At 35.9% G+C, this 22,074-nt stretch overlaps 1 protein-coding gene and 1 long non-coding RNA gene across 3 annotated transcripts; both read left to right on the forward strand.

Annotated features, from left to right (window-relative positions):
• Positions 1 to 7,979: 7,979 nt before the first annotated feature.
• On the forward strand, positions 7,980 to 10,939 carry LOC113320441 (protein WVD2-like 4). The gene is made up of 9 exons (XM_026568348.1): positions 7,980 to 8,190; positions 8,367 to 8,544; positions 8,651 to 8,893; positions 8,991 to 9,049; positions 9,163 to 9,237; positions 9,325 to 9,409; positions 9,510 to 9,581; positions 9,667 to 9,777; positions 10,212 to 10,939. The coding sequence occupies exons 2-9, from the start codon at positions 8,383 to 8,385 to the stop codon at positions 10,638 to 10,640; spliced, it is 1,236 nt and encodes a 411-aa protein (XP_026424133.1). The 5' UTR covers positions 7,980 to 8,190; positions 8,367 to 8,382; the 3' UTR covers positions 10,641 to 10,939.
• Positions 10,940 to 14,094: 3,155 nt separating this feature from the next.
• On the forward strand, positions 14,095 to 15,764 carry LOC113320881. 2 transcript variants are annotated; one of them, XR_003346333.1, is made up of 3 exons: positions 14,095 to 14,354; positions 14,458 to 14,596; positions 15,359 to 15,764. It is a non-coding gene; the product is annotated as an uncharacterized LOC113320881 (long non-coding RNA). The 2 variants fall into 2 exon arrangements; XR_003346332.1 differs by having other exon boundaries at positions 14,095 to 14,596.
• Positions 15,765 to 22,074: the final 6,310 nt, after the last annotated feature.

Here is a 22,074-nt window from a genome sequence, read left to right on the forward strand (position 1 = left end):
ATAAACTCTTTTGTTCGATTTAGATCAACCAAGATCTATAATATCGAGATAATCAGATTTAGGTTCACAACCTATCAAATCCGGGTCCTGAAGAAAACCACAAATGATAGATCGTCGATCTACATAACAAGAATATGAAATATAATCAAACTCGTTGGATCCCAGGAAATCAAGCACGAAGTAAATCACAAAGATCATAAACCAATAAGAAATCTTCTTGTCTTCAAATCTTCATTCTTCAACATACCTGCACAAACAAACTTGATTCTCTTGTATAGATCATGCACAAAACGGAGTCTGTCAAATCTAAAGACATATCTGAACTATGTCGATCCTCGATCTAGTTTGAGTGACCTTGTATCCTAAGAGAAGTTCTTAGAATAAACAAACCAGGTGCAATCAAGATTCAACCATCGTTAGTCAATCAAATGAATAATAGAAAAATAAAATAACAATACGATTCTAGTTTCCATCAACGATACTATCTAGATGCTTCTTGATCCCACAGAAGACTTTAAATTAGAGGAAGTAAGACATTTCGCATAATTAGGTTGCTTTCATCCCAAAATAGTATTACAAGTAGTACTATTAGTCGGCTACCACTATAACTATAAAATGAAGTGCCAGTGTCAGGATCAGTTTGTAAGAAAAAAAACTTCACTATTTACAAAAATGTAGTTTGGACGCCAAGGAATTTCCATAACTGAAAATATCAAAAGATATGCAATTAACACTAATTTTCGGTTTTTCCTAATTCCAGCTAATATCCAACTAATAAACTGAAATTCCCCATGGATGAAAACTCAATATTAGCTAGCATATAAATATATACTTTACTAATATATCTTTCAGAGATATGTTTACTTAATGGGAAAATAAATATATATAAATTCGAAAATCTTAATTAAATGATTCTCAAATATTTCGGTTTGGGATCTCACCTTGAGTATTAACGAATATCTTTGAACAATGAAAGATAAGATTTTAGCATGTGTTCAAATTACTAACTATGTCCACATCTTGAATTTTCCTAAATTGTATTTCATATTCCGATATTCACACAAACCCTAAAATACATATGAAAACCGGAAGTACGAAATTATTATTGGGACCGGTCCTGCAAGAGATCCCCAATAGAGATCGGTCATGTTGCTAAGGATCCACCAACAGGGATCGGTCCTGCTATAGATACCATAATAGGTATCGGTCCTGCTATAGATAACCAACAGGAATCGGACCACCAATCCCATTGATTCCTTTCAACTGTGAAACAAGTTTCACAAGTTTATTCCTTAACATAGGTTTCTAGGCATGGAATCAACCTAAATTTCATTACATAATATAGTAACAAGTTACAAAGACAGTGTATATATCGTAATTACGAAGTTCAAAACATAGACATGATACTTCGTAATTCGATATACCAAAATTGTGATACAACTTGTATATTCTTCCTTGACACTTTCATTCATACCGAGGAAAACAACTTAATTCGTGGTCTGGAGGTTACCAAATATGCTCCTAGTATCAGTCATTTATTTTTTTGCTGAGGACTGCCTCATCTTTGCTAAAGCTTCACATGATGAAGCAAAAAAACTTATGGTCTTGATCAAAGACTTCAGTCTTGTCTCCGGTCAAATCATTAACCTTCAAAAATCTGAATGTTTTTTTTAGTGATTGTTAGAGCACTGCTCGGTCGAACTCGCATGCGTTGCTATCTCAAGCATGTTTTTCAATGTTAGTGATCAACACTACAAGTCTTGATTTCTAGTCTACTATAGCTAAATATCGGACTAGGATAGAAAAGTGTAGTTGAGATCAAGGACTTCATGGCGATTCATCATACAAGAAGAAGAACTACTCAAGGAACCGGTGGAACTTCTCGACAAAAAGGTATGTGAAGACTTGAACTTATCTGTCACTCAAAAGTCTATCTACTCTATCTCCTACTTCTTGAGACAAAAAGTCGTATGCTATATATAGACTTAGATTATACACATTTGGTATTTCGATCCGAGTATACCTCGCCTATCTATATCTCGAAATATGTGTTGGTAAGCGTTTCGCTTCGATCATGTTTATCTTTACCTAGTGACGAAAGTCATGATATGTTTCAATCACTTTGAAAATTGCTTTAACGAGAAATGGTGTAACAACTATATAATGTCCTCTAAGAATGTTTCAATGGTTGGAATGAGAGTTTAGATTACATAACCAATGATGGACATAAGTATTGTTGTGGAAATACATATGTGCATAAGTCATATCCCTTGAACCAAAGTTTGCGAACTTTATTGATCAAAAGAAACCGAAAGAATGGCTTGTTGCCAAGTCCACGAACTCAGTCCGCGAACTGCCGAACTTCTCATCCCGAGAAATTCTGCTGGAGTTGACAAACTTGTTGCGTGAGTACCAGTCCGCGAACCGGCGAAAAGTCTTTGCCGAGATTTTCTGCTGGAGTTTGTAAACTCTGCCCGGTTGCTTAATTCCGCGAACCTAGTGTGCGAACTTAAGAAGGTTATATATCTGAAGATGATTTCTGAACTTAAACTTATAAAGACTAAGGAATGCAATTTGCAAACCTTGGCTATAAAGTTCATGAACCGATTCGAGTAAATCAAATCATCTTTGCTTCAATTGTGTCTTGTGTAGTACATAAGATTCCCTTGCAATTGAACAACTCTCTAACTAGTTCAATCGAGTCATTTGAACTAGTTATGGCGAAAACGAATATGGTTGGTATGAAATGCTCATATGGCTAACCTTTTGGTTAACTATTGTTGAACCAACAATGTACACGTTTGGGTACGGTTAACAAACCTAGAAGCGTGCATTTCATTTGTGTATAACAAGCTAAGTTTTCGATCTATCGGTTGAGAAATATTAGCTTGAATCTAAATCAGTTTTTCATCTAACGGTGGATATTGTTTGCTTTGTAACCAAGGCGAAACCCTGATTTGAAAGACTATATGAGACATCTAGTATTGTGCAAAACTAATCCCCACACTTCACGTGTGATACTAGTTTGCGTGCTAGAGTCGTTTATCCTTTAACCTTTGGTTTTCTTCTTCTAAAACCAGGTTAACGACTTAAAGACTTCATTGGGATTGTGAAGCCAGACCAATACTACTTTTATCGTAGTTGTGTGATCTGATCTTGCATTTTCTATCGTATGAGTACAATCAGATTGATTGGATTGGGATTAATATCTCTGATAGGCAAGATATAAAAAGTAGTCACAAACATCTTCGTCTCATTGTTTGTGATTCCGCAACATCTTGTTTCGCTACCATACGGTTAAGATTGTTGTGAGGTGATTGATTTATCTAGGCTGTTCTTCGAGAATATAAGACCGGATTATCAATTGGTTTCTGTTCACCTTGATTATTATCAAAAGACGGAACAAAAACTTTAGGGTTTTTCTGTGGGAGACAGATTGATCCTTTGATAGACTTTCCTGTGTGAGACAGATTTGTTTATTGTCAAAGCCTGCGATTTTGGGTCGTAACAACTCTTAGTTGTGGGTGAGATCAGCTAAGGGAATCAAGTGCGCAGTATCCTGCTGGGATCAGAGGCGTAGGGAGTACAACTGTACCTTGGATCAGTGGGAGACTGATTGGGGTTCAACTACAGTCCAGTCCGAAGTTATCTTGGAGTAGGCTGGTGTCTGTAGCGGCTTAATACAGTGTGTGTTCAATCTGGACTAGGTTCCGAGGTTTTTCTGCATTTGTGGTTTCCCCGTTAACAAAATTTCTGGTGTCTGTGTTATTTCAATTTCCGCATTATATTGTTTTATCTTTATAATTGAAATAATACAGGTTGTGCATTGGATCATCAATTAAAGTAATCCAACCTTTGGTTGTTGATTGTCATTGATTGATCCTTGTATATTGGTCTTTGGTACCATCCAAGTTATTCCTTGTGTTTGATTAAAGACTCGCTGATTTCTATTAGCTCGAGTAAATCAAAACAAGAGATAGATATTAACTCCTTGAGATACTTTTACCTAGATTGAGTCTGACTGTCTAATTGATTCTCTAGAAAGTATTTCGGAGTTAGTCCATACAGACTGCTAAGCAAAATATTGGGTGGTGTTGTTAGACCCCGCTTTTCCAGTAACAACATCCAACTTGATTAAGCTATTTCGCTTATTATATCTCTTAATGTCAAGAAGATTTTTGTACATGAACTTAGGCATTCCTCTTTTCGTAACTAGATCTAAAACGGATTCCTTGAACTATCTTAATGTTCAATTTGATAAAAGAGTGGCTAAATGAAAAGGTAAACATTTGAACCAAGCAGGAAGGTTTTTCATGGTGCAACATGTTTTGAATGCTTCACCCGTATACAACATGAACACCTTTATTATACCTGATAACATAAAATGGAAAAATCCCAAAGACATTTTTGGTAGGGTAAGTCTAAAATTGAGGGTATTTACTTGAAACAATGGCAGAAAATATGCTCCCATAAATATCAGGGTGGATTAGGTTTTAAAAAATATTAAGCAAGTTAATGTGTCCCTTTTGTCCAAAACTGCTTGGAGTTTAATTCACAACACCGGTGACTTGTATGTAATAATTATTAAATGCTAGTATTTTAAAATCTGTCGTCCTCTACATTATTCCAAGAACGTGGATTACTCTTGGGTTCGGAGGAGTATATGTACTAATCTTTACTTTATCTTGCATAACTTTCTCATTGTGAAGTTAGGAATGGTCATAACATTCCTGCACTTAGAGATAAGTGGGTTCCAGATGCATCTGGACAATTTTATGTAGTAAATCCAAACCCCAATCATTCGGTGTCTACTTTTATTGATGAGAATACCATAAATTGGAAACCAGAACTTGTGAAAGCATTCTTTACTCCACAAAATGCTCAAAGCATTCTTGCATCTATGATTCCTATTTCAGGGGAGGATGGACTTATTTGGACACTTTCAAAGAATGTTCAACTTTTTGTTAAGTCTACATAGAAAATCATATATAGGATCAAACCGAAGAGATGAAGAAAAGGAAGTCAAAAGTGACTGTTCAACTGTCATATTATTGGGGAAATATGACCATAAACAGTTTGTTCATATCTGGTCGTCCAAGTGTACCAAATTGGTTATTTGATTTCAAGGGTGTGTTAGGTAATTGGTATGCACGTGTGGTTTTAAACCAGGTGTTCAATGTTGTTAATCCAGCTAAATAAAAAATGGATTGAAAACTTATTGATAGGAGGATTTGCTAATATTGAATCTCTTGGGAAGGTAACGCTAATTGACAATTTTTTTTGGAGAGGAAAAGGAAAATACCCCTAAAAACTAGAACCTCTATATCTATTAGTATTTTTGTATTATTGATGGTTATGAAATTGTGGTAAAATACCGGTGTACATAAAGTAAAGAGTTATCTTAGGGGATTGTTTTAAGAATATACATAAGATATAATATAGGAGGTGAACATAAAAATTAAGAAGTACTTTTATACTAAAAAAATGATATATATGGCTTTTTTTTTTTTGTCAAACGATATATCTCATTTCATTCAAATCAAAATAGTTACTATATGTTCGCTTGCAAAAATAACAAAAACATCAAAACACAAAGATAATCAAAATTCTAATACAAATCAAGATATCAATTACAAGTAAACCGCGAAGAGAAAGAGCAATCAACCGCAAAAATATCAATTTTTGGTTTATGTATAAGGGAGAGATGATGGTATATTCCGGAACTAATTCCGGCCATTTAATCTGATTGTATTCTTATTTAATAAGAGATGCTTCTTTGCCATTCCTCTCGAGATCGCACACCATTTTCATCATAAGCTTTACCTTAAAGCCTATATCGACTTACAATCCGAACTAAAGCTATAAATTTTCTACTTGTTTTTTATTTCAAAAAATCAATAGAATTGTTGTGCACTTTCCCGATTGTGAGGGTTACCTGTGTCATTGTAGAAGGTCTCACCTTCAATAACTCTGACTCGTTAAACCAGCTTGGGGCCGTTTCTTCACCCCTCTTTGGATAGTATATTTCATAGTTTTTGCAAAGTGATAAATCTTCTTCTATAGTAAAGTTAGGATTAGGCATATTGATTGAGTCTAGATAGCGAGAGTGAAATATTTTTGTAGAAGGTTGGTGTAGAACGTATGATTTTGAATTGGGATGAGTGGGCATGTATACGAGATATATTGAAAGCCGTTAGGGAAAACTAGTCGTTGGCAATAAAGTGTTTATCTCTTGATCAACTGAAAACAACTAAGTGACAGTTGGATTTTTTTTTTTTTGTCGGTCTGGCCCAGGTTTGGTCTTGGTTGAAAACTGAACCACGTGCAGCCCTATCCAAGACCATCTCGTGTTATTGCACTTCATTATACTCCCTCCGTTTCTAAATAGTTGAAGTAGTCACCACAAAACGACAAATAAATATTGCCCCAAAACAGCGAAGAAATGTGCCGAGAGACATCAAAAACGATGTAAAAATATCTTACTCAATTAACTATTACCTGCAACTTAAAAAGAACGAAAATCCAAATCTGAGCAAGAAAGATGTGAAGGCTCTAGAAGTTTTATTTATTTATTTGAGAAACATACGGGAAAAGAGAAGGGGAAAAAAACCACTGTTGATATTTATATGAATATCTTCACAACCGTTTTTGTTAATGAGAAGATATAAAATTGATTTCATGATTTTAATAGGATGACAGTAATATAATCAATCTTTATTACAATTGATGTTGAGTTTCCACAAGATTCGTGCCGAGTATTCTATAAAACTCAAACGACAATAAATTTGAAGACTAATATTTTGATGATATGTTCTTCTTAGAAAGTTCTATATTCATATATAAAAAAATGAGCACAATCCGAACATGTAACATTATTATCTACCACTTTGAAAACCAACTGTTAAAAATAGATAGTAAAATTTGAGATGTTGGATTGTGCTCATTTTCAGTTAGGATATAAAGTTTTTTAAGAGGAATCTAACGTCAAAATATATATTAGTTTTCAATTTGTTGTATTTTAAGTTTTGTAGAAAAATTATTATAAATTTTGTGAATTGTGTGTGAATAAGAGATTGCCTAGAAAGTACAAAAGAAAAAGCAAACGTTTTTTTTTTTACAAGCTCGAATTTTTGCAGTCCAAACTCCAAGTATTTGGAAGGGGAGTGTGTTGCACGTATTGTGGTTGACTAGATCGGCTTCTTACTAATGTTGTCGGAATGCCGCATTTTAGCTAATGCATCATGATCATGTGGCCGAAACTACTAGTAGTCAACCCAGTTTGATGACTTTGATCCCCAAAGGCAAAGGTATCCACAACAAATTTCTAATTAACAAATCTCGACAAACAAAACAATAAAGGTGCATCCGCACCAGCCTTACAAAGAGAATCAAACAACTTGGCCGGTTGACTTGACTTGATTGTTGTTTGAAATTCAACGGTTGAGATTTGTTGCTAATCTCGGTTGGTATTGGATTATTCTTAACACCATAATGTTCCATTACCGCGCGCACGTTCATCCAGCTCATATTGTTAGGCGGACAAGCCCATTGACTCCATTCACTGTAGAATATGATGATCGTAGGACCAATCATTTGGTTTGTTTATGCCACACCATAAACACTTTTGATTAGTCATTTGTTCAACGACTCATTCCCTCCCTCACTTCCCTAGTAATCCTAATCCTAACATAATCTTTACAGGACACCCGTATCATTGTAGTACAGTAATAAAATTATCAGGTGATCTGAACACCAATATCAAATCAAACTCTTTAACCATCGAAAATGGAAAAAACATAATTTGTACAGAGTGATATATTATGTTACTTGACGAAAACACCCTCATTAGAAAGTCAAATAAAACGGACGATAAGCAAAAGCCGAAATGGGTATTTCGGGACAAACACATGGTAGTTTTCTTTTTTGTGAATGTTGACCATGTCTACTTAAGTGGAACAGATTACAGATCTTCTAATCTTTCTAATTATAATTAAACTGATTTTTCGCAACGGGACGGATTTCTTCTTCTCGTTTCTCCCACCTTGTTTACTCTGCTTCTGTAGCCGAGGAAAATAACAGTGAGGGTTTTCAATAAACAGTCAACAAACAGAATTTGATGATTCTAAGATGAATCTCTCCTGTTCCTCCTCCTGCATCCGTACTTAATTTCCCCTTCCCTTGATTGTGGAGGTAATTTATTATTATTATTATTATTATTGTTATTGTTTTCATTTTTTTTTTCTTTTTTAGTTTTGCTAAGATGATCAATTAGAATATCGGAAGTTTGATTGTCTATCATAAACCCTCGATTGTCTTGAATGATGCTATAAATTAAGTTTCCCCCTCATTTCTTCTCTTATTGGCAGCTACCTGTAGTTATCAATGGATACTAGGAACGAAACTAGCGTTAAAGATGTTTTAGAGGTTAAAGGAGATTCTGAGGATTTATTAAATAATAATAATGATAACGACGGTCTTAATTCTTCTGCTGTGGTGGAGGTGGATGACGCCGCCTCCACGAGTAACCGCTCAAGTCAATCCAAGGTATGCCACGCCGTGCCGTGCACTGTACTAATCAACTATTTTCGTTTTGTCGTTTTATTTTTTATATTGGATGATTTTTTGTTAAAGCTTTAATATGTCCGTGTAGAAAAATGAAGGTGATCAAGTTGATGGTATGAACTTGAAGAAGATTAAAACAACAGCGCCAAAGAGTCAAATCTCTTTTGGAAAAGGTCAAACTTCGGTTTCTCGAATTCAGAAGCCGAACCTTACCAAGAGTCAATCTTTCACAAAACAATCAGTCTCCAATAGTTCAGTTTCGTCTCACAGAAGACGAGTTTCAACTGGAGGGAGTAGCAGAGATGGGAATTCGAAGAGTCGGCTTTCTACGGTATGCCATTTGTCCTGACTTTTGCTTGGTTGACTGTTTTATGTGTTCATTACCTCATTATGCCTGTCTTGACGACTCTTTATATATATGAAACCAGGCTAGGAAATCTAGCTCCTCAGACGAAGTTGTAAATTCCCTACCTTCTGAAGCCAATGAGTAAGTTCTTAACACCAAGCACAGTTATTATCATTTCTATGTGAACCTATGTGTGTATCTCAATTATGCACCGTGCTTCAAATGTCACTAAATTGATTTATTTGTTATGTCAGTTTGAGTGGTCCAATTATCAAGCCAATTGCACGGTTGTCGTTGATTAGAGATGATGAAGACGCTGTCTCCACCTCGTATTGTCTTCTCTTTGACTTCGAATTCCTATTCCTTCTTTGTTCTCTATATCTTTGGATTACTAACATATTCAGTTGCTGGAACAGAAGCATTACTCCTGGTGGATCACGGAGGAGAAGTTGTCCTGAGTTCACCTTCAGAGTGGTAGAGCGCGCTGAAAAACGGAAGGAGGTATGAATACAGTGTGGACCTTTTCATAATTTACATTATAGCATATTTTCTTATGAAACCCTTGATAAGTTACTAAGTGACTCGGGTTTATACACTCCAGTTCTGTCAAAAGCTAGAAGAGAAAAGTCACGCTCAGGAGCTAGAAAGGAAAAACTTGCAGGCGAAATCAAAGGTATGTTGAAACCATTTTGATGGACTTGCAAGTTGTTAGTTTCACTTTTCTTTTCGTATCTAATCCACTTGATGTTATCTTGCAGGAATCCCAAGATGCAGAACTTAGACAGCTACGTAAAAGCATGACATTTGTTGCTAGTCCAATGCCAAGTTTTTATAGGGAACCTCCTCCTCCAAAGACTGAACTAAAGAAGGTAATTATTCCAACTCCTCACTACAGGCGTATTACCCTGACAAAAGAGGAAAGTGCTACTTCTCTGCAGTAATGAGATTTTTCAAGATTCTTTTTTTGTTTTGAAGCATATAGATGAACTCTTTAACACTAGCCTTAGTAAAGATAACTATATATCTTCCCTATGATTAGAGATTTTAATAATTCGGGGAAGAGTAGGTTGATGATATTAATGACACGTTTAGGAGATAATTTATGGGGTTTTGTCTGGTTATGAATTTATAGGGGTGTTGGGTTTATGCTGTTTTCTTTGCTTTGTTTCCCTTGTGGCTTTCAGTGTTTAACCGCATAAAGTTTCTTTGTTACCAACATTGGTGAACTGTAGACTGTGGTAGTATATTTTACATGCAGAGTTCTCAAGAGGATTAACATTCAATTTATCCTTCAAATTGATAGCTTCCTACGACTCGTGCGGTATCTCCAAAGCTTGGAAGGCACATTAAAATCGCGGTTTCTGCTTCCGACAATTGTTCAAGCAGTGCAGTTGTGGAGAGCCCACGTTCGAGGCCATATTTGGATCGAAACAGCTTGACTAAAACTAACTCCAACAAAGATTCTGCTTCGAAAGGCCCCATTCAGAAATCACTCACCAAACTTCCATCCAAGAAATCGAGATCCATCAACTCGAAGCAAAACAAAGGAGAACATGATAACCAGAACCTGGAAGTAAACAAAGCTGAGGACAAAAGCACATCCATCGGGAACTCATCAGCAACTGAAGTAACTGGTAAGTTGGAAGCAACCAAGGATCCTGTTGCAAATGAAACGATACTGAATTTACCTAGTGCTGAGATTACTCCAGTGGAAGTTTCCATCAAAGGTTAAAAGTTTGACTGTCTTGTGTGCTTACATTGGGCAGATTGGATGTCCCAAGGTCTTGTGAATAGAAAATGAGTGAGTTTGTATGTTGCTATTTTCTTCTCTTTTGTTTCATTTTGCATCCGTGTCTTGTTATAGTTTACCCAAGTGCGTCTAACAAAGAAAGAAAGTTAATTTGTAAAGAGTGGTTATACCTTTTCAGTTCTTTTTTGATAAACTGGGAATATCTGAAAATTGGAATGACAGTGGATACCAACATTTCTCTATATATTGATCAAAAAAAAATCTATATATTTTATTGAAAATGCCATTAAAATTCTACTTCGTTGTTTGCATTGAACCATGGAGTACTTTAGAAACCAAAAAATAGAAAAACGAAGATCCACTCCTATCACATATTCTTGAATTGCAAGTTTACCAGGGACATAGTGGAATTACTTCATAGGGGCTTTCAAAGTTTTTTTTTTTTTTTTTGAACCGGGGGTTGGGGTTTGTATCCACCATTCTTCGCAGTTATAAAACTTGGGCACATTTTTGGCAAAATAATTTGCGGCTTTATTACACACTCTAGGTATATAATTACATCTCCGCTTACAGAACTAGTCATAAAAACGCAAGGTGACCAAACTTGTGGTACAAAAACCTCATTCAAATGTTGGAATTCATTAAAACTCCAACTTAAACAAACTTGATACAAAAACTCCAAATTTGATACAAAAATCCCAAATTTTAAAATTGGTTTCATCAAATTCTATGATGTTTGATCAAATTTTTTGGGGTTTGTAACCTGTTACAGGGGCGGCAGTGTGATAGTAATGTCCCTCTAGTTGGTTAGGGGATGTCCTATAGGAGGTGTAAATTAACTAGATTACCCTCCCCATTTTTTAACCTAAATCAAAGCTAAATTGAAAAATTGTTTTCTTCTTCTTCTCTTCTCCTCCTCCCATCAACCGTAACCTCCATTAAAACTCAAAATTTCATCGTCTTCGATTAATCGACGATTCGAAAATTAATCAAGTGTAGTGTAATGACTTATATGAGGTATGTTTTGAAAACCCAGTTACGATTTGGTTTATTTTGTTCGATTTAAGTTTAAGTTCTATCGAAAATTAGTATTTTAGATGAAAATTGAAATTGAAATTTCTGGGTTTATGTGAGTTAGGTTGATTTAACTCAATTAAAAGCCGTAACTGGATATTTTGATGTTGTTACGGTTGGTAATAGTTCAATAACCAACCGTATGTTCTTATGTCTGAGAATTTTCTTCAGTTACGGTTGGTAACCATTTTAGTTTATGAACCGTAACTCAGTTACGGTTGGTATCGAGCATTTGGTTACCAACCGTAACTGAGTTGCAGTTCGTATCGAGCATTTAGTTACCAACCGTAACTGGTTTACGATTGTTTTTTTTTTCAAATCTAACCAGTTACGGTTGGTAGTTCATCTTTTATGAACCGTAACTTCGATTTATGGTTGGTTATGAGCACAATTCCATCGTAATTAGCTCTGAAAATGTAAAAAAAATGAATTTTTTACGTACTTTAGATAACTTTGAGCAACAAAAAGCTAGTTGGGACTAATTTAGAAGTATACCCGGTCATTTTCAGGTCCTGGTTCTTTATTTTGTTGGTTAATTTCTTCAGTTGATTGAGATTGACCTTCTCCTCTAAACTTTTTTTTTTTAACTCTAAAAATCTGATTTTGGTTTTGATTTTGAGTTAATGTAAGTGAAACTAATTATTAACACTAAACTTGATTATCATCACTAAACTAGGTTATCAATTGTGAGGGTTAATTTGTCATTTCCAATATTTTTTATAAGGGACACCTTGAATGATCATGTAAAGACCCTTTTTGTCCTATTAGAATGCCGCCCCTCTAATAAACCATGCCACCCCTATAACGGGTTACATATATAACTTTTATTTAGGGTTATAACTCGCGGGGTTAGGATTTTTGAGTTACTTTTATTTTGATGGATTTTTTGTGGATGGATAATGACACCTTTGGGGTTATAACTCGCGGACCGTTTCCACTTAAGTTGTATTTTACATAAGCTAACGCACTTACTTAACAAAGTAAAAGACTGTCAGGGAGGCAAACCTGCACTTACACTCGTAAATAGACTTTTACAACTTTTAATGTCATATTCAAATATAACATGATTCCAACCTTGTGCTTTAGTCCATTGCATTGCCTCTAATAAAGCCCAAGGTTCAGCTTGACGAGGAACCGTTTTTCGGGAACCACCTTTTTTTGGTAGAGAACCATTATGTGATAAGAATATCTACCCTATAGTTATAAGGGGTATCCTAAAGTGTGGAAATGATTAACCGACCCTTTAATAACCTAATTTAATTTAAACCCAATTTAATAACCACCTCCTCCCACCACCACCGCCGCTCGCCGCCACCGACCACCACCTATAACCTCCGACTACCACCACCAACGCTGCTCGCCACCACCAACCACCACCACCACCACCTCTCTATATATATAAATTCTAGATGCAAGTTGCCGAACTTAGTTTTAATTGAGTTTTTGCTTACACAGAAAAGTTCGTTTACGTCGCAGTTTTTTTTTTCCTAGCCGGACTTTTAGTTTGGTTACGTCGCAGTTTTTTTTCCTAGCCTAACTTTTAGTTCGATTACGTCGCAAAAAGAATTTTCTAGTCGAACTTTTAGTTCGGTTACGTCGCAAATCTTTTTTTCCTATCTGAACTTCTGGTTTACGTTGCAATTTTTTTTCTTAACCGAACTTTTCTCTGAAAGCAAAAACTCCATTAGTTCGGCTACCCGTGTCCTCAAAATTAGCCGAACTACACTAGCAGAAGAGTTCGGCTCCCTGTTCTTCAGATTTTGTAGCCGAACTCTATTGTCATAGCCGAAATCAATTTATAAAATTAATCATTTTTTCGAAAGTTTTGGCCAATTCAAGCAAGATTAACTAAATTTGAAGTATGCCTAAGTATCCAAAACCCTCATTTCGAAGTCAACCATCTTAAAAAAAACAAAACCAAAACCCTCTTCTTCTCAAAAATTATTCTTCTAAAACACCCAACTAATTAATCTAACCTCATTAATTACTAATTATTTAACTAATCATTACAGTAACTAATTTAACTAAGAAGGATAAATTTGGTATTAACATAAATACTTAGATAAGGAGTGTCATAGAATTACTTTTAATATCTATCCAAAAATGAAATCATGATCCCCACCAAAACAAGGTTGTGCCCAAAAATCCGTTCTCGACGGGTATGAGCTACTCTCTTAAGAACTCTCTTTCCTGCCCACAAAGGTCACGGTAGGTTTCTCGTTAGTGACAACACAGTCATACCCATTTTTCAAATTTTTTCCACCCACAAACCCACACGCAGAAATCTTAGTGCGCCCACCCAAAAAAAAAATTACGGACAGGCCCATATTTTTCTAAATTACGTTTAATTTTATTTATTTTTTTATCGAAGGAGACGAGATAGAGAGAGCAGCAAAATCAGTAACCTCTGTAGATTCATCTTCGATCTTTTCTCGCACAACAGTATTCAAAGATCCCAATTTACGCCATCACCATCGTTCAACCGAAGAAAATGGTTAGCTAACGAAATTGCAGGTCTTCAAAAAATTCCTTTTACTTGCATCGAGCTCAAGTAATTAATTCAGTCCATTCCATTAGAAATCCACATAAATCTCTCGTTTTCTTCTCTCAGGAAATATCATGGTATTACTTGATTGGGTTCTTGATGGTGGTAGCGAAGATTATTAAATTCTTATGTAATTTATTATTAAAAAAACCCTAAATTTTTATGTAATTCATTCATTAGATTGCAGGAAAAGGAATTTGGTTTCTCTGTACTAAGAGATTAGACCTAGCTTGATGAAATTAAACAAGAAGAATTGAGGAAGGAGGAGGAGGGGATTAAAACGAGATTCGGAAGTTGTTAATTGATCCTGCGATTCAAGGTGGTGTTTGATTTTTTTTTCTTTAATTTGAAAATTTAGGGTTTTTAGTTGTTGTTGTGGTGTACTTGTTTTAGTTGGTTAAGTTGTAGCTTTGAAAATGAAATGTGTGAGTGGTCATTCTGTTGGCGGTTTAGAGCTTCATTCGTATAGATAAAGAGAGTAGATACTGATAATGTTGGAGCCTTACTAATTACTATAGGGTTGGAAAATGTACCAATGTTTAACGTTTAAGATAAGAGGAAAAAAACTGTATCTGCCAATGAATCATACGGAACTGAAAGCAGGCCTGTTAGTTCTTCTGAGCATAGCATGGAACAACAACAAAAAATAGGGGTTGAGATTCTAAGCAACCTGGTGTGTGGCTTGGATGATGCAGAGAGTATTATTGCATTAGGTGGTATTGGTAGCGTAAGTGGCAGTGTTGCTGGTGGTTATGATGGCGGTGGAGTGGATGACCATGCACTACCAGAGATATCCTACCACACCACTTACACATGTTTCCTTTCTTCCCCTATACTTAGCTATGTTTCCGCAGATTGAGCTTTGGAAGTATTTAAGTTGGGTGGAGGTTTAAAGTTTGTTTACTGTTGTGTCATATGCTACACATTTTCTATAGTCTTAATTCATTGATCAGTTATATCTGAATTGAGCAAGTGGCTGGTTCGTATGGAGCATCTTGGTATTGATTGAGAAGCAATTGCTAGTTGTCTACAGATTTCAGTTGTTGATGTTTCGAGATCTAATTTCTAGTTGGTGTTGCAGTGGATGAAAGACCACCCAACACTGCTTCTCTTGAGAAGCTGAGGTATTCAACAACAAAAGCATATGCTGCAATTGACAATGGTAATTGGGCAAAGGAAATTTTGAACATTTCAGTGGATGCCAGAATCAATGATGTTGCTCTCGAGAAGCAGATGTCGTCAGTAAAAAAAAAAAGGGGGGGAAATGTTGCTCTCAAGAATAAGGTTGTTTTCTCTCCTGTACGGCTTAATACTAATTTATTAATGTTCTGTAAGTAGACAAGATATCTTTTTATAACCTGATGATAGGAAATGTTGGCCATTTCGTAGCGGTCGGTGACACATTTGAAAGAATATATATATATATATATATATGAGAAACGTAACCAATCCATTTGTGTATTGCTATCGATTATAAAAAAAAAAAAGGAAATTGTGAGAAAACTCGAAGCTAAAGTTATTTTTTTAAGATTAGTACTAGTACTTCTTTACTAGTTTAAGACACTTGTTAATGTAATATTGTTGCATATGATTCTTTTTAGTGGTTGCATTCTTGCATAATTTGTCACGCAGCTTCAGAAAATGTCTGCATAACATGTTATGCAATCGTGAAAATGGATGCATTTCCAATTATGCATCTATAAAAATTGCTGCATAACTTGTTATACAGTCCAGAAAAGGGTTGCATAATATGTTATGCAGCTACTTTTTCCTTAGTATTGAAACCAACAAAAAATAAGGTTGTATAAATTGTCATGCACCTACAATAATATCTACATAACATGTTATGCAGTCGTGAAAATATGACTGCATAATGCATTATGCATCGAGAAAATTGTTGCACCATCTTTTATGCATCGAGAAAATAGATGCATAAGCCGATATGCATCCGTAAATATGGATGCGTACTGCATTATGCATCAATTTTTTATGTACACACTAAAATCAACCAAAACAATGGTTACATAACTTGTTATAGATGCATAATTTGTTATGCAATCGAGAAAATGGTTGCATAATTCGTTATGCGTCTGCAGAATGTGTTATGCATCTTTTTTTGTGGCTGCATAATGGTTATGTAGTCAGTTTTCGAAATTTTACCTAAAATGATGATCACCTCCGATTTTTTCGTGAATTTTCTTTTTTGATATTGTTGTTTGTACTCGTTGCGTAGTTCTCTTAAAAAAAATTCCAACAATATAAAGTTTATAAAATTCCAAGGCGCGGATTTTTAGATATGTTATATACAAGTTGTGTTGCCAATTGTACCCCTGAGGCATAACCTGTCATGCGGATGCATAATCCGTCATGCAAACATTTTTCATAATTCCATATAATTATGGGTGTCACGGAAATAATTATTGGTGTCACGATACCTAAAATTAATTGTGGGCCTGACAATGAAAATATTATTTTTTTGGCATGTGCCTAATTTTCCCTTCTCGTTATCATGGATATACCAGATAGATAAAAAGATTTAGACAAGAAGCATCAACATTTATTCTGAGAATGTATGGTGGAAGGGGAGTCCAATGTTGTGAATGAGCTATATGTATTCTTATTAGGAAATAATATAGGAGTCTATATTTAGGAGATATACACTTTAAGGAGTTTGAGTTATATTAGGAAAGTGTCTGTGTTTAGAGTTTGATCTTAGGTAGGAAAGTGCCTTGAGTGGTCGTCAAGTTTGTGAACAATATAAATAGGCTGTTAAGCCATAAGATTTATATACCAAGAATTATTATCAATGTAGACGTTCAATGCTTCCGCGTTTATGCTCTCCTCTCTCTTGCTCGATCCTTAACATGGTATCAGAGCGAGGTGAGAGGAAGAGAGAGGAGAAGAAGAGAGAGTTAGAGAAGTTTTTCATCGGTTTCGTTTTAAGTTTTATGAGAAAGTCCTTAAAAAAAAAAAAAAAAAAAAAAAAAAATCGTTGTTTGGTTGTTGTTTACATGAAGAAGAAAGAAGTTGAAGGTTTGTCAAGCCTTGTTGCTGTTGCTGAAGTGTTTGTTGGTAATTGAATCACGTGTGTGAGTTCAATATGTCTAAGAAAACTAGGTCAAGGCCGGTGATGTTGTTGATCGAGAAGCACTGCCCGTAAGGTGGCGATGGACAGAGTTAGCAGTGGAGATGGATAACGGTGGTTGATATGGATTCATGATGGCAATGATAAGAAAGATGGATGAAGTTACAAAGAATAGAGATGCTTCTGTTGATCACGATGACACAGTTGAGGACTGTTAACGCTGCCAGACGTGCTGGTGCAGATATTGAAACTGTTAAGAAATCTACTGCGGGAACAAATAAAGCTGTCTCCAGCGGAACTTCATCGAGCACGAGTTAAACAGGGAGAAACTGATTTCCAGATGAAGGAAGATGATATCATGAAAGCAAGGTTACTACTGTACGTGACTTGTGTTTCCCGCAAGGCCAAAGCCAGGCTTCGCAAGTTACCACAGGGTCTAATGAAAAGAAACCGCAGCCCATATGGTTTGGGTTAGAGGTCAAGTCCATGGAGTTTTGGGTCCAAGTTGGAACCCTAAAAAGAAAGAGAAAAGGTTTAGAGTTCAATTTACAAGCTGAAAAGAAAGAAGAAAAGGAAGTTTGGCTACTAGTTGATGGAATTGCTGTGAAGAAACTTGAAGTTGCAGCAGTCACTGCGAAAAGAACTTGACGGTTGCTGCCATATTAAGGACGGAACTCGAGCAGATGGATAATGGAGCTGTATCTGTGTTGGCGACGTTGATTGATAAAACAAGCTGAGAAGCAGAAGAGATAAAGGAATTCTCGGTGAATGATGGACAGAATTGATAGAAAAGAATATGGAGCTGCAGATGATTTATATTGCAGCGATTGTGAAGCATGTGACACGCTGTGAAAAGCTGCCTTGAGTTAAAAAGTTGGCTGCATTTATTCGAGTTAGATACAGAGACAGAAGTATCACGAGTCTGCTAGTGTGGTTCAAATGGTCGTTGTAGACAGAGAAAGAGAAGAGAGAACTAGGAAGAAGTGAAGAAAAATGTAACAGCTAGCCATGGTTGTTTTTCGTTTGGATGATTTTCGTGATGAATGGCTAGGGAAGGAAAAGTTGATTGTTAGCAGAGAAGAATGGAGGAGGCTGTATCGGTTGGAAGCGACGAAACGTTGAGCTGTGAACGGAGTTAGAGACCGAGAAAGAAGGAGCAGAGCTTGGTCGAGTTTGCTTGATTGCCAGAGATGGTTTAGGAATCTGTGTGTCTGTTTCCTAATTCGGTTAAAAAGTGAAGAGAAGGTGTTTGTTTAAATGCCTACAAACAGTGTGACAATTATGTCACAGCGTTGCAAGTCTGTTGCGAAATCTGATAGCGTGGAAAATTTGTAACAGCAAATAACAAGAAGCAATATTACAGCTTGTGGCAGAAGCGTGACGAGAAGAAAGAACTGTGAAAGTCTCGACTCTAACAAAAGTGTGACTGGAACAAGAGGAAAAGAAACAACATTCATGTTGTGAAGAAAAAAAAAAAAAAAAAGAAGAAAAAAACAATCACCAAGAGGTGATGAGGAAAAGAACAACAATAGTAGGTTAAAATCCTATGAGTTGTCGAGAGAGTACAAAAAGTATTCTATCGAAGAAACCAAGAAACCAAGAGTACAAGAAGTATTCTACGAAGGGGACCGAAACGTCCTTAAACTACAAAGGGAACCGAAATGTTCTAAAACTACAAAGATGGGACCGTAATGTCCTTAAACTTCCGAAGATGGGACCGTAATGTCCTTAAACTTCCATTGGGTCCGTAATGTCCTAAAACTATGACTGGGACCGTAATGTCCTTAAACTACGAAGAGGACCGAAATGTCCCTAAACTACGAAGATGGGACCGTAATGTCCTTAAACTACGAAGATGGGACCGTAATGTCCTTAAACTACGAAGAGGACCGAAATGTCCTTAAACTACGAAGATGGGACCGTAATGTCCTTAAACTACGAAGGGGACCGAAATGTACTTAAACTACGAAGAGGACCGAAACGTCCTTAAACTATGATATGAAGATTTTTTTTCGTAAAAGCTTTGGAAGAAAAAAAAAGAAAGAAAACCGAAGTTAAATTTCTTTGGTCCAAGATGGGCATTCGTGATCTACATGCTCCATCTTGAGGGAGGGTATTAGGAAATAATATAGGAGTCTATATTTAGGAGATATACACTTTAAGGAGTTTGAGTTATATTAGGAAAGTGTCTGTGTTTAGAGTTTGATCTTAGGTAGGAAAGTGCCTTGAGTGGTCGTCAAGTTTGTGAACAATATAAATAGGCTGTTAAGCCATAAGAATTATATACCAAGAATTATTATCAATGTAGACGTTCAATGCTTCCGCGTTTATGCTCTCCTCTCTCTTGCTCGATCCTTAACAATTCTAGTATGTAATGGATGCACAGGTGGGATTAAATAATTAGTAATATGAGACAAATATTTGAAAAGAGGATGGTAAACATGGGATTTTTATTAGAGGGAGAGCAAAAACGGATTCGAGGAGTGCGAAAATCGTGGTCGACTCGTTAACTAGGCCTAGTTTCATATATTTCCATGAGTCGGACGTAGTTACCCTTCTCAGTGGCACATAATTTTCACATGTGTTACCGAACTGGTTCCGCTCTTTTCCCCTGTAGCGGTTACTTGTGCCTTCAAACTTTTATTAAACCTTTTAATTAACAAACAAAACAGTGAACATAAATTTAATCTGTTTTTACAACAACAAAAGTTAGGTTTAGAATAGTGATACAATCAAGTTGGTCAATGTGAAGCAAGTGAAAGAGATCAGATATTTGGTTTAATTAGATTCTCCCATGTAGCACTTCTGACTACCTCTAAGAGTTCTTCAAATTCCTTAATGAAAAGCATAATTGATCTGCTAATTATTGAAGTGGAAAACTTCTTGTATCCTCATCATCCCTAACAGATTTATTATCAAATATTATCTCTCTTCTCTATTTTGTGTCTTAATACGTAGTCCAATCTAGTTCATCGGTAACAATCCGATAGTTCTAACCATAATCAATAGATTAATCAATGATCAGTAGTTTTGGGTGAGTTTTTCCAAACCAATAGGCATCAGTTTCGTAAAGTCTTAATAATCCTTGCTAAATTGGGGACTATGCCACTTAATTGGGGCCTATATATTACTTCATCTACCCAATTCACAATGATAAGAGGTGTCTAATATTTATGTAAACTACCAAATTACTCTCAAAAAAATATTAATATTACTATATTAATCACATCAATCCTTAATAAACCTAACTAAGAAAAATCATTTTTTATTTTTAACGTAAAAACCGATTAATCTCCTCCACTCCCTCTTTTTCCATTTTTTTGAACCCAAAAACCGTCGATGATCGACGATTCAAAAACGATTAATCGTTTCTTTCTTCCGTAAAATGATGAATCCAAGAACTAAGTATGCTACTAACATGAATCATTCTAGTGACGACAATCCCGAACTTGTTGAAGCGATTCGAAATTGAACGAAGGAAGTGCAAGAACAATCCGAAGCCTCTCGTATCGCACAGGAGGAAGAAATGGGTCGAATCAGGTACTTTTCTATCAACCTAATCCTCTAAACTAGGTTTTAGTAACATGCTTTAGGTTAGAAATCGAGAATTTTGAAATCAAAAAATTTCAGTGTTCACAGAATCGGATTAAGTTAGTCACGAAGTAACCCGATTCTTATTAGAAACGGATTATGTTCATAAACTTATAGTCTGATTGTTCTGCATGTGAAAAGGAATCGGGGAACGTTAGTGTATAAATAGCCCGATTGTTGTAGCCAATCTTCCTGGATCTTATTTTGTTGGAATCGGATTACATATGTCTTAACAAAAACCGATTGTTTAGTTCAGAAACGGACTTTATATGTATATCGAGTAAACCGATTTCGTGAATCGGTTCACATTAGCACTTGCAAAAATCCGATTGTTAATTTTATATGTTTGGAATCGGATTTCATATGTATATCAAGTAAACCGATTATATACCCTGACTTTAGAAATGCTTTCTATTCCATTGTTTTTTATTGCTTAAATACGTATTCTACAGGCAAAAAATCAAGCTGAAAAGAAATATAAGAAGAAATATGACCATGCTACTCCTAAGCCTTTGGGACCTCGTCGAAAAGACGGTAAAAATTTGAATGCTTCCTACTGAAACCCAAGGCGCACGGGGAGTAAAGCCAAAGGGATCATCATCAATGACCCACCACCACAAGCGGAGCAACCAACACATGAAGAATCTGATACCAAAACACCTACTGAAAAAGAAGGTGGTGACAAGGAAGAAGAAAGTGATGAGGGAGTTAATGAGGAACAAAGTGGTGGTAAGGAAGGTGGTGAATAAGAAAGTGATGAGGGTGAAAGTGATGAAGAAGAACGTGGAAAGGAAGGTGGTGAAGAAGAAAGTGATGAGAGTGAAAGTGATGAAGATAGTCGTGGAAAGAAAGGTGTTGAAGAAGAAAGTGATGAAAGTGAAAGTGATGAAGAAGAACGTGACAAGGAAGGTGGTGAAGAAGAAAGTGATGAGAGTGAAAGTGATGAAGAAGAAGGTGACAAGGAAGGTGATAAAGAGATAAGAGAAGTTGTTCAAGAACAAGAAGGAGACCCTAAAGGAAAAGGTAAGAAGAAAGAAGTTCCAAAGAAGAAGAAAGGTGACCACATGCCCGACGAGCTGAAGATGTTTGCTCGCGGCCCTGATGATCCACCTTTAGGGATA

This window comes from Papaver somniferum, chromosome 11 (genome assembly GCF_003573695.1).
Source record: "Papaver somniferum cultivar HN1 chromosome 11, ASM357369v1, whole genome shotgun sequence".
Taxonomy (NCBI): Eukaryota; Viridiplantae; Streptophyta; class Magnoliopsida; order Ranunculales; family Papaveraceae; genus Papaver; species Papaver somniferum.

Coding starts and splice junctions, on each gene's coding strand:
- LOC113320441 (XM_026568348.1), top strand. CDS start 8,383: ATGGATACTAGGAACGAAACTAGCGTTAAAGATGTTTTAGAGGTTAAA. Junction 8,894..8,990: donor CGAAGAGTCGGCTTTCTACG/GTATGCCATTTG, acceptor ATATGAAACCAG/GCTAGGAAATCTAGCTCCTC. Junction 9,050..9,162: donor CTACCTTCTGAAGCCAATGA/GTAAGTTCTTAA, acceptor TTGTTATGTCAG/TTTGAGTGGTCCAATTATCA.